At 40.6% G+C, this 13223-nt stretch overlaps 1 protein-coding gene across 3 annotated transcripts in view; it reads right to left on the bottom strand.

Moving 5' to 3' along the window:
- Window positions 1-12776, bottom strand: part of LOC110509336 (patatin-like phospholipase domain-containing protein 7) — a 48348-nt gene extending 35572 nt beyond the window's left edge. For 2 of the 3 annotated variants that reach the window (XM_036967282.1, XM_036967283.1), the window contains exons 1-5: window positions 12574-12773; window positions 4494-4585; window positions 4224-4307; window positions 1309-1396; window positions 933-1012 (exon numbers count right to left, since the gene is read on the bottom strand). In XM_036967282.1, the coding sequence (XP_036823177.1) occupies window positions 933-1012; window positions 1309-1396; window positions 4224-4307; window positions 4494-4583 (342 nt within the window). In that variant the 5' untranslated portion in view covers window positions 4584-4585; window positions 12574-12773. Of the gene's footprint in view, window positions 1-932; window positions 1013-1308; window positions 1397-4223; window positions 4308-4493; window positions 4586-12573 lie in introns of all 3 variants that reach the window. The other variant, XM_036967284.1, reaches the window with a different exon arrangement.
- Window positions 12777-13223: the final 447 nt, after the last annotated feature.

The raw sequence follows: 13223 nt of genomic DNA, 5'->3' as shown, positions 1-13223 counted from the left end.
ACTCTGGGTCTCAATGAGCTTTTCCTGGTTAAATAAAATAAATAAAAAAGTGCCTTGCTCAGAAGGCACATGAACTGATTTTTCACCTTGTCGACTCGGGATTCAAACCGGTGCCTCTGATGAAGGTTGTGGGTCTTCCAGCAGGACAAAGACCCCCAAATACACATCAAAAGCACCCTGGAATGTTCTGGAGTGGCCAGCAAAGAGGCCAGACCTGAATCACATCCATAACAGCAGTTATGAAACATGAAAACAGCAGCAGGTGGTGGGACACCTCAAACAGAGCAGTTTGCTGCAGAAGATTGGGCCAATTTGCCAGTAGAAAGCAGCAAGCTCATTGACAGCAACAATAAGTACTTGTTGACAGTTCTCTTGGCCTAAGGCTGTACAACAAAATATTAGGTACGGGGTGCCAATCATTTTGCACATGCCCTTTGTCTTTATTTTCCTAATTAAAATTGTAAACTTAAGTTGACAAAAATAAAATTGGTTCTGCAATAGCTGTAACAGTGACCAAAAGTTTTTTATTTTATTATCTACCTGATTTTAGAATAAATAATTATTTAATAAAAGTGCGAGGGTGTCAATATATACAGGGCATTCGGAAAGTATTCAGGCCCCTCGACTTTTTCCACATTCTGTTACGTTACAGCCTTATTTAAAAAGTGTATTAAATGTTCACATGAATATGGGCCCTGATACGTAATGCATGGCAGAGAGCTGAGTGACCTGGGGAAGAATCACTTCCATTTTCCCAGGTAAAAGTAGTATTGTCGCAAATTCAGGTGATACCCCTGGCCGGAATTCAAACCCGGGTCCTAACCAAACTTCTTAGCCTTAACGCTCAAAGATCCCTATGGTCCCTGGTCAAAAGTAGTGGCACTATAAAGGGACTAGGGTGCCATTTGGAACACAGAACAATAATGACTAACCTTCCTCATAATCTTCCGGCCGTAGAAGAGCACCTTGTCTCTCTTCCTGAAGCGATAGCGGGGAACAGCCTGCTGTCCACCTTCGAATAGACACAACAACATGCTATCAACAAAGATAACAGCACTTGTGCAACAGTGGCTACTGAGCATACAACGAATGAACAATGAACGCTGTCCCGTAAAACATAGGACTTCTCTGTTCAGGTCCAATTCATAAGTCCCGTTATTATTTCCTATTATTATGCCGATGTGGTTATACTTTGTCATTTGCCACCAAATGTGTTCAATTACTTTAATGTCAAAGTTTAATATCAACTGTTTCCTTGCCCCTCATGTTTGTCCCATGAAGTGGGGAGGAAGAGGATGGATGACTCACTGGCCAGCTTGTATCTTCTATAGAGGAAGAGCACCACGATGCCAATGAGAGAAACTGCCACAACAGCCCCGATCAGCACGCCAGTCAACTGGACAACAAAACAAAGTTATTACCATAAAGATCCATTCAATTACAGTGTTCTATTATATTCTATGGCTAGTTTGGTGTCAGACACAGGCACTGGGAACCACAGAACATTCTAACAACAACAAACATGATCACTGAAGTCCGATCAAGAAGTCATGTAGAGACCAAAGGGGGAGGTGGGGGGGCTACATCAAAGGCCTCCTTCCTCTTTTTGTTTATTCTTGGTGCCTAAGGAGGCTTTACTAGACATTGTTGATGTAGGATGTACTTTCAGAAGGCCAGAGACTTTACTAGACATTGTTGATGTAGGAGTTACTTTCAGAAGGCCAGAGACTTTACTAGACATTGTTGATGTAGGAGTTACTTTCAGAAGGCCAGAGACTTTACTAGACATTGTTGATGTAGGAGTTACTTTCAGAAGGCCAGAGACTTTACTAGACATTGTTGATGTAGGAGTTACTTTCAGAAGGCCAGGGACTTTACTAGACATTGTTGATGTAGGAGTTACTTTCAGAAGGCCAGAGACTTTACTAGACATTGTTGATGTAGGAGTTACTTTCAGAAGGCCAGAGACTTTACTAGACATTGTTGATGTAGGAGTTACTTTCAGAAGGCCAGAGACTTTACTAGACATTGTTGATGTAGGAGTTACTTTCAGAAGGCCAGAGACTTTACTAGACATTGTTGATGTAGGAGTTACTTTCAGAAGGCCAGAGACTTTACTAGACATTGTTGATGTAGGAGTTACTTTCAGAAGGCCAGAGACTTTACTAGACATTGTTGATGTAGGAGTTACTTTCAGAAGGCCAGAGACTTTACTAGACATTGTTGATGTAGGAGTTACTTTCAGAAGGCCAGAGACTTTACTAGACATTGTTGATGTAGGAGTTACTTTCAGAAGGCCAGAGACTTTACTAGACATTGTTGATGTAGGATGTACTTTCAGAAGGCCAGAGACTTTACTAGACATTGTTGATGTAGGATGTACTTTCAGAAGGCCAGAGACTTTACTAGACATTGTTGATGTAGGATTTACTTTCAGAAGGCCAGAGACTTTACTAGACATTGTTGATGTAGGATGTACTTTCAGAAGGCCAGAGACTTTACTAGACATTGTTGATGTAGGAGTTACTTTCAGAAGGCCAGGGACTTTACTAGACATTGTTGATGTAGGATTTACTTTCAGAAGGCCAGGGACTTTACTAGACATTGTTGATGTAGGATTTACTTTCAGAAGGCCAGGGACTTTACTAGACATTGTTGATGTAGGAGTTACTTTCAGAAGGCCAGGGACTTTACTAGACATTGTTGATGTAGGATTTACTTTCAGAAGGCCAGGGACTTTACTAGACATTGTTGATGTAGGATTTACTTTCAGAAGGCCAGGGACTTTACTAGACATTGTTGATGTAGGAGTTACTTTCAGAAGGCCAGAGACTTTACTAGACATTGTTGATGTAGGATGTACTTTCAGAAGGCCAGAGACTTTACTAGACATTGTTGATGTAGGAGTTACTTTCAGAAGGCCAGAGACTTTACTAGACATTGTTGATGTAGGAGTTACTTTCAGAAGGCCAGAGACTTTACTAGACATTGTTGATGTAGGAGTTACTTTCAGAAGGCCAGGGACTTTACTAGACATTGTTGATGTAGGATTTACTTTCAGAAGGCCAGAGACTTTACTAGACATTGTTGATGTAGGAGTTACTTTCAGAAGGCCAGAGACTTTACTAGACATTGTTGATGTAGGAGTTACTTTCAGAAGGCCAGAGGCTTTACTAGACATTGTTGATGTAGGAGTTACTTTCAGAAGGCCAGAGACTTTACTAGACATTGTTGATGTAGGATTTACTTTCAGAAGGCCAGAGACTTTACTAGACATTGTTGATGTAGGAGTTACTTTCAGAAGGCCAGAGACTTTACTAGACATTGTTGATGTAGGAGTTACTTTCAGAAGGCCAGAGACTTTACTAGACATTGTTGATGTAGGAGTTACTTTCAGAAGGCCAGAGACTTTACTAGACATTGTTGATGTAGGAGTTACTTTCAGAAGGCCAGAGACTTTACTAGACATTGTTGATGTAGGATTTACTTTCAGAAGGCCAGAGACTTTACTAGACATTGTTGATGTAGGAGTTACTTTCAGAAGGCCAGAGACTTTACTAGACATTGTTGATGTAGGAGTTACTTTCAGAAGGCCAGAGACTTTACTAGACATTGTTGATGTAGGAGTTACTTTCAGAAGGCCAGAGACTTTACTAGACATTGTTGATGTAGGAGTTACTTTCAGAAGGCCAGAGACTTTACTAGACATTGTTGATGTAGGAGTTACTTTCAGAAGGCCAGAGACTTTACTAGACATTGTTGATGTAGGAGTTACTTTCAGAAGGCCAGAGACTTTACTATGGTTATTATGTTAGGTTTTCTGCTTTATTCAAACGTTTTGCACGCATGGAAATAGAAGTTTATCTGGGGTGTATTCACTAGTGCATGCACACCATAGCAAACAGTACCAAAACGTTTCACAAATGACATTTTTTTTGCTGCAATGTAAACAAGTTTCTATTGGACAAGATCAGGTACGTCCAGTTAGCGTCCTAGAGAATACACCCGGGTGTACTCACTAGGAAGCATCAGAACCGATCGGAGGTAAACAGAAGCTAACGGAGCGAAACAGGGAGGGACCAAACTGAATTTGTCTAACAAAAAATGGTATGCTGTTGCAAAAAGATTTGCTGCGGTGAAAACGTTTTGCTAAGGTGTGCGACAATAAATACACCCTAGCTAAGTACACATTCACGTTCATAAAGCTTAGTGGATCTCTGTACCATGGTAGTCTGCATCCTCTCCTCCACAAACTGCTGGACACGTGCCCTGATATCCTCCCTGCTGGGCACCTTTCCTGCTAAGTACTGTGGAGAAACAGTCAAACAAAGTCATAAATAATTGATGTAGAGTGCAGACAAATGCAAAGATTTATAGATCCAGTAACCCCCTCCTCCCCCCCCCCACACACACACACAGGAATCAATATTATGATAGGAGTGTTTGAAAATAAATGATGTAATAGAACATGGCATTTGCTGGACTTAAGATACCGTTTTCAGTCCTGACATGTCATCGTTGAGATTGTGACTCAACGCACTGGTCCAACTGCACTGGTCATCAGTATCCTCTTCGCCGCCCATTCCTACACACACACACACACACATGGGATGGAGAAAGTTGCTAAAGTAGCTCGCACATTCCAGCTACAGATTATCTGGTGTACAATGTGATAAAGTGCCGCAAACAAGTATTTGCCCCTTTCTGAGCCTATATTTTTACATATTTTGGACACCGAATGTTATCAGATCTTCAACCAAAACGTAATATTAGATAAAGGGAACAAACACTGCACTTCATACCAACGGTGGTAGTGTGATGCTTTGGAGATGCTTTGCTGCCTCAGGACCTGGACGACTTGCCATCATTGAAGGAACAATGAATTCTGTCTTGTATCAGAAAATTATTATTTTTTAAATAATATTTAAAGGACACACCTACTCATTCCAGGGTGTATCTTTATTTTTACTATTTTCTACATTGTAGAATAATATTGAAGACAACATGTACAGTCATGGCTAAAAGTTTTGAAAATGACGCAAGTATAAATGTTCTAAGTCTGCTGCCTCAGTTTGTATGATGGCAATTTGCATATACTCCAGAATGTTATGAAGAGTGATCAGATGAATTGCAATTAATTGATAAGTCCCTCTTTGCCATGCAAATGAACTGAATCCCCCCAAAAACATTTCTGCTGCATTTCATCCCTGCCACGAAAGGACCAGCTGACATCATGTCAGTGATTCTCTCGTTAACACAGGTGTGAGTGTTGACAAGGACAAGGCTGGAGATCACTCGGTCATGCTGATTGAGTTCGAATAACAGACTGGAAGCTTCAAAAGGAGGGTGGTGCTTGGAATCATTGTTCTTCCTCTGTCATCCATGGTTACCTGCAAGGAAACATGTGATGTCATCATTGCTTTGCACAAAAAGAGCTTCACAGGCAAGGATATTGCTGCCAGTAAGATTGCACCTAAATCAATCATTTATCGGATCATCAAGAACTTCAAGGAGAGCGGTTCAATTGTTGTGAAGAAGGCTTCAGGGTGCCCAAGAAAGTCCAGCAAGCGCCAGGACCGTCTCCTAAAGTCGATTCAGCTGCGGGATCGGGGCACCACAAGTACAGAGCTTGCTCAGGAATGGTAGCAGGCAGGTGTGAGTGCATCTGCACGCACAGTGAGGAGAATACTTTTGGAGGATGGCCTGATGTCAAGAAGGGCAGCAAAGAAGCCACTTGCCTCCAGGAAAACATCAGGGACAGACTGATATTTTTCAAAAGGTACAGGGATTGGACGGCTGAGGACTGGGGTAAAGTAATTTTCTCTGATGAATCCCCTTTCCGATTGTTTGGGGCATCTGGAAAGAAACTTGTCCGGAGAAGATAAGGTGAGCGCTACCATCAGTCCTGCGTCATGCCAACAGTAAAGCATCCTGAGACCATTCATGTGTGGGGTTGTTTCTCAGTCAAGGGAGTGGGCTCACGCACAATTTTGCCTAAGAACACAGCCATGAATAAAGAATGGTACCACCACATCCTCTGAGAGCAACTTCTCCCAACCATCCAGGAACAGTTTGGTGACGAACAATGCCTTTTCCAGCATGATGGAGCACCTTGCCATAAGGCAAAAGTGATAAATAAGTGGCTCGGGGAACAAAACATTGATATTTTGGGTCCATGGCCAGGAAACTCCCCAGATCTTAATCCCATCGAGAACTTGTGGTCAATCCTCAAGAGGCGGGTGGACAAACAAAAACTCACAAATTCTGAAACTCCAAGCATTGATTATGCAAGAATGGGCTGCCATCAGTCAGAATGTGGCCCAGAAGTTAATTGACAGCATGCCAAGACAGATTGCAGAGGTCTTGACAAAGAAGGGTCAATACTGCAAATATTGACTCTTTGCATCAACTTCATGTAATTGTCAATAAAAGCCTTTGACACTTATGAAATTCCTGTAATTATACTTCAGTATTCCATAGTAACATCTGACAAAAATATCTCAAGACACTGAGGCAGCAGACTTTGTGAAAATGTATATTTGTGTCATTCTCAAAACGTTTGGTCACGACTGTAGTAACCAACAAAAAAAAGTGTTACCTGGAATGCTTTTTTCCCCAAAAGTTTGGAAGTAGTTCCCACATATGCTGAGCACTCGTTGGCTGCTTTTCATTCACTCTGCGGTCCAACCCATCCCAAACAATCTCAATTGAGTCAAGGTTGGGTGATTGTGGAGACCAGGTCGCCTGATGCAGCACTCCATCACTCTCCTTGAACAAATAGCCCTTATACAGGCTGGATGTGTGCTGGGTCATTGTCCTGTTGAAAAATAAATGATAGTCCCCTAAGCCCAAACCGGATGGGATGGTGTGTCGCTGCAGAATGCTGTGGTAGCCATGCTGGTTAAGTGTACCTTGAATTCTAAATAAATCACTGACCGTGTCACCAGCAAAGCACCCCCACACCATCACACCTCCTCCTCCATGCTTCACGGTGGGAACCACACATGCAGAGATCATCCGTTCACCTACTCTGCGTCTCACAAAGACACGGCGGTTGCAACCAAAAATCTCACATTTGGACTCATCAGACCAAAGGACAGATTTCCACCGGTCTAATGTCCATTGCTCGTGTTTCTTGGCCCAAACAAGTCTCTTCTTATTATTGGTGTCCTTTAGTAGTGGTCTCTTTGCAGCAATTCGAACATGAAGGCCTGATTCACGCAGTCTCCTCTGAACAATTGATGTTGAGATGTGTCTGTTACTTGAAGTCTGAAGCATTTATTTGGGCTGCAATCTGAGGTGCAGTTAACTCTAATGAACTTATCCTCTGCAGCAGAGGTAACTCTGGGTCTTCCTTTCCTGTGGCAGTCCTCATGAGAGCCAGTTCTTGGTTTTTGCAACTGCACTTGAAGAAACTTTCAAAGTTCTTGAAATGTTCCGGATTGACGGACCTTCATGTCTTAAATTAATGACGGACTATCGTTTCTCTTTGCTTATTTGAGCAGTTCTTGCCATAACACAGATTTGGTATTTAACCAAATAGGGATAACTTCTGTATACCACCCCTACCTTGTCATCACAACACAACAGATTGGCTCAAATGAATTAAGGAAAGATGGTTGAGACATTGCCAAGAGTGTGCAGAGCTGTCATCAAGGCAAAGGGTGGCTACTTTGAAGAATCTCAAATTTAAAATATTTTGATTTGTTTAACACTTTTTTGGTAACAACATGGTGTTATTTCATAGCTTTGATGTCTTCACTATTATTACAATATAGAAAAAAATTAAGAAAAACCCTGGAATGAGTAGATGTGTCCAAACTTTTGACTGGTCCTGTACAAACATCAACTTGCAGACTCACACAAACGACTACAGAGCCTTCAGAAAGTATTCACACACATCTTGACTTTTTCCACATTTTGTTGTGTTACAGCAATTTAAAATAGATTCAATACAGATTTATTTGTCACTGGGCTACATACACTAGCCCATAATGACAAAGTGGAATATTTTTCTTACTACAAATTAATAAAAAATCCAAAGCTGAAATGTCTTGAGTCAAGAAGGATTCAACCTCTTTGTTATGGCAAGCCAAAAATAAATTGAGGATTAAAAATGTGCGTAACAAGTCACATAGTAAATTGCATGGACTCATTCTGTGTGCAATATCTCATCTCTGTACCCCACACACATCTGTAAGGTCTGGCAGTCGAGCACTGAATTTCAAACACAGATTCAACCACAAAGACCATGGAGGTTTTACAGTGCATGGCAAAGAAGAGCACCTATTGGTAGATGGGTAGAAAAACAAATAAAATTGACACAGAATATCCCTTTGAGCATGGTGAAGTTATTCATTACACGTTGGATGGTGTTTCATTACACATTGGATGGTGTATCAATACACCCAGTCACTACAAAGATACAGGTGGCCTTCCTAACTTAGTTACCAGAGAGGAAGGAAACTTGCTCAGGGATCTCAACATGAGGCCAATGGTGACTTTAAAACAGTTCAAGTTTAGTGGCTGTGAAAGGAGAAAACTGAGGATGGATCAACATTGTAGTTACTCCACAATACTAACCTAAATGACAGAATGAAAAGAAGAAAGCCTGTACATAATAAATATATTCCAAAACATTGCATATTGCTTGCAAAAGTAATACTGCAAAAAATGTGGCAAAGCAGTTCACTTTTTGTCCTGAATACAAAGTGTTATGTGATGTGTTGTATTGGATTTTCCCCAAACATTACTGAGTACCACAACTCCATATTTTCAAGCTTGATGGTGGCTGCATCATGGTATGGGTATGCTTGTAATCGTTAAGGAATTGGGAGTTTTTTTAGGATAAAAAATACATGGAATGGAGCTGAGCACAGGGAAAATCCTAGAGGTAAACCTGGTTCAGTCTGCTTTCCACCATAAACTGGGAGATGAAATTCACCTTTCAGCAGGACAATAACCTAAAACGGAAGGCCAAATCTTCACTGGAGTTGCTTACCAACAAGACAGTGAATGTTCCTGAGTGGCTGAGTTACAGTTGACTTAAATCTACTTGAAAATCTATGACCTGACAACAGTTGTCTAGCAATGATCAACAACGAAATAAAGAATGTTGAAAAGAACAGAATGGACAAATGTTGCACAATCCAGGTGTGCAAATCTCCTAGAGACTTACCCAGAAAGACTCTGTAAATCACTGCTAAAGGTGTTCTACAAAGTACTGACTCAGGGGTGTAAATAGTTATGTAAATTCATTTGTTTTATTTTTAATAAATTAGCAAAAAAAATCTTTAAAAAATCTTTTCACCTTATCATTATGGGGTATTGTGTATAGATGGTTGAGAACAAAATATATATTTAATCCATTTTGAATTCAGGCTGTAACAACCAAATGTGGAATAAGCCAAGGGGTGTGAAGACTTTGTGAAGGCGCTGTACAGCTCATTTGCCCAGACCCGCATGCTCAAACCCCCATCCTTTGTGATTGCATTGTTGTTTGCCACTTGGCCTTAAATTGTTCCAATTTGTTTTTCCTCGGTCGCCCATGCTATTTCAATATTCAATTTGATTTTTCCATTGTGTTAATAATGAGAAGAGAATCATCGAACCCATTGGGTATCTTGCCAAACCCCCATTTAGTATGTCTTGAAATATGCAGACAAACAGATTCAAAGTAGCTTTACATTGTAATACTTCTGACAGTCAACTTTCTAGCTCGCGTCCATAACTTTTGGACATTCCAAGAAAGCATGGATTATTGGAGTCATCATTAGTTTTACATTTAAGACATGACTCTGCCGTTGTGCTGTAGAATCTGTGAATTTTGTCTCATAATCAATTCTAAACATTAGTTTATACTGGATTAATCATACATTTTTGTTAACTGTCATTTTGTTAGTTAAGCTCCAACTTTCCCTCCATCGTGTGCTTTTTTTGTTTTTTTCGTGTTCTTTTAAAGTCATGGTTCAGATAGTTTCTATTTTTTTCTAAGTGATTTCAGTTGGAAATGCTCTCTGCAAGGTTTTGTACATTATCCTTGTCATATGAACATACTTTTCTGACTCAAATAAGACTCCCTCAACGCTGCTCTGATCGCCAAAACATTTCAAATGGAAGTTGTGATATGTAACTTTTAAGTTTAAGTTTAAGCATGTGGTCAGTCAAAAATTACTTTTTAAAACTGTGTCATGAAATAGGCATATTTCCTGTTACCAAGACATTTGCGGTTTCTATTCACATTTTGTCTGACCATAGGGGAATTAACGCATTTTAGCTAAGATCATCAAATAATGTCAAAATATTTATGAACGTAAAATGTAGCACACACATTTTCACAGGAATGACATCTTATTTTTTCCAACGTCAAAAATGGAGAGTTTAAAAATGCTCCCAAGCACAATTTAACCAGGTATTCTCGACTATAGGTAAATTAGACTGATTTAGTCCATTATTGGGCCAACGTTACTCCTTATAGTCCAAGGACCTCCTTACATGTTGTGTTTAAAGGTGAATTGGCTCTGGAAGTCTAAATTGCCAAATACTCCATCTAAATGTGAATCGATTCTCAATTGCGGTACGGTTCTAAAAACATAAATCTCTCTACTTTCATATAAATCAAAATGATTTCACAAATTCAAAATGCAGCTTACTGTTTTAACACCGTTGCAGCCGACAGTATTATTCAGAGACAATATGTTTATGGTGTCCGTCTTCCGTTTACTCACAGGTGTTAGACGCAAATAGCTCATTCAAACAGGTTTACGGAAAACAGACAGAAGACATGTGCTGTAACATGAAGATATGGCCTTGTGGGAACACAAACCCTAAAAAGGTGTGTATCAATTTAACCTTTTGTTTTTGGGAGGAGAAAAATGACGACGGAAGCAGAAGCTGTTGAGGATCTTGAATCTAATGGCGGTAGAATTAAGGAAAATATGACAACAGAAAATGGAAAACAGCAAAGTAGAGTACAGCGCTGAGAATGTTCCTTCGTATCTTGTAGGAGTACAGTTTGTTGATGATGAGCAGTTGATTGGATTACCAATCTTGAAGAATTCATTTGAGATATCCAAACTGGTGGAGAGAGTGCTGGGTAAAGTAAAGGCTATGATAATCACAAGGCAGGCTTGTTTTATGTACTTCTGAGGATCCGTGTGTGCTGCATCTCACCCGATTCGAGAGGTTTGCCCGTGTCTCTTCGGAACAGGGCGCACTTCAAGGTGGTAATATCTGGCATCTCGTGGGAAGTCGATGTTGCACAGACTAAACATATTCTTGGAGTGATTGATGCAAGTCGGTTGAATCGAGTGGTTAATGGAGCGAAAGTGAAATGTCGGTCTGTTCTTTTGTTTTTAAAGCGGAGCCCCTCCCTACCCAGGTGAAGTTGGGATATGTGAATTATAATGTATTGTAGAAGTGAGGAGAAAGTGAAGTGTTGCAATTGTGGTGGGCACCATGAAGCGACATCTTTGGAGTGCCCGACGAGGGTGAAGGAAGATGAGGTGGCTAGTGTCAGGATTAATCAGATCATCTCATATACAGCAGCAGTGAGACAGGTTTAGGGATTGAGTGGCCCTGAAGAGTCCACGGTGGTCGGTAGGCATTCTCCACGGGCAGGCTCTCACCAGAAGGACCCAGAGATGTTGCATGTGAAGGTGGAATTTGTGTTTTTTTTTATGGCAATGGTGGTCAATGGCACTGCTAAGGTGGAGCAGAGGTCCAGAAGGATGTATGTTATTGTGGAAGTGGCAGAGCGGTTCCTGGGACTGAAGGATTTTGGGGGAAAGGATTTACACGATGTACTGGCATGAGAAGAGGCGTAAAGTACTTAAGTAAAAATACCTTAAAGTGTTTTTTGAGGGGTATCTGTACTCTACTTTTTATATGTTTGACAACTTTTACTTTACTATACATTCCTACAGAAAACAAGAATGGTTGCGTCTGGTTTGCTTAATATCAGGGATTTGTTTTATACTTTTGATACTTAAGTATATTTAAAACAAAACACTTTTTGAATTTTACTGAAGTAGTATTTTACTGGATGACTTTCACTCGAGTCATTTTCTATTAAGGTATCTTTACTTCTACCCAACAATTGGGTATTACTTTTTCCAACCGGTCACGTACAATTACCACCCTCTCAGGCCCCGGAGCCTGGGGAGGGAGTTATGGAAATTTGATGGACTGAAAGAGTGGGAGATATCATGGAACTGAGAGTCATGATCAAGGGCTAGAGCCTCTAGTAACGTTAAGAGGTAAGTTAGAAGTTCTGTCAGCAGGCTGAACGTTTGACGTCCCAGTCAATATCCAGGCAACTTCAAGCGAGACGCTAGCTAGTTAGCTGATTTGCGTTTGACTTAGCTACAATAAATATTACGATTATTACGTGCACGCTAGTGTGTACAAGAAGACATGCATAGACTGTTCATGTACTAGCTTACGTTACCTGGCTGACGTTACTAGTAAGCAGAAACGCTGGTTAACGTTGGAAACAGTCACAATCAATCGAAGCCACACAAAGTCTAATCACATAAAGATAAAGCTCATGAAATGTAGGAGCTGGAAACTTACTTTAGAACTTTCTTGACTTGCTATTTCTCTCTTTCTCGTCCAACATAGCTAGCCATATGATTCAGTTGAGAAAAAAATAAAAATAACCTATTCCTCCTGGCTGCCCAACCCCACCCATTTACATCACTAGTCAATCCCTGCTGTTGCCGTCAGATCTACGCACAGTGTAATTCATTCCAATTGGCTATCGTTATGTGCACTCATCCTATCAGAGTTGTGTTTATATTCTCAGTTGGCTATGTACTTCCTGTTTACACGAGCACTGTCAGAGAGGAAGAGGCGAAGCGAGATGTTTTACTCCACCCAAAATAAGCCGTATTCTTCTTCGACGAGGTTTAACGTCGGTTGACATCCAATACATTTTGCATTACCGCCACCTACTAGACTGGAGTACAACTCCCTTATACTTTGCTTGAAAATACCCTACCATCAAACACTCACATTTTTTTTTAAATAACATCTTATAAAAAATAACAACACCCTACTCCACTATTTAAATGTATTTTGTCCTACCTCAGACCAACAACCTGAAAGGATGGGACACCACCACTTAACACACCCTGTAACTCGTCTGATGTCTCGCACCACCAAATACCTCTCTGCAGCTGCCACCACGACCCCAATTTTCTGCAACGTACATTCCATCCCTG

The sequence above is a fragment of the Oncorhynchus mykiss genome, chromosome Y (assembly GCF_013265735.2).
Source record: "Oncorhynchus mykiss isolate Arlee chromosome Y, USDA_OmykA_1.1, whole genome shotgun sequence".
Classification (NCBI taxonomy): domain Eukaryota; kingdom Metazoa; phylum Chordata; class Actinopteri; order Salmoniformes; family Salmonidae; genus Oncorhynchus; species Oncorhynchus mykiss.
Note: the sequence above shows the minus strand (reverse complement) of the source record. Positions and strands in the feature narration are given on the sequence as shown.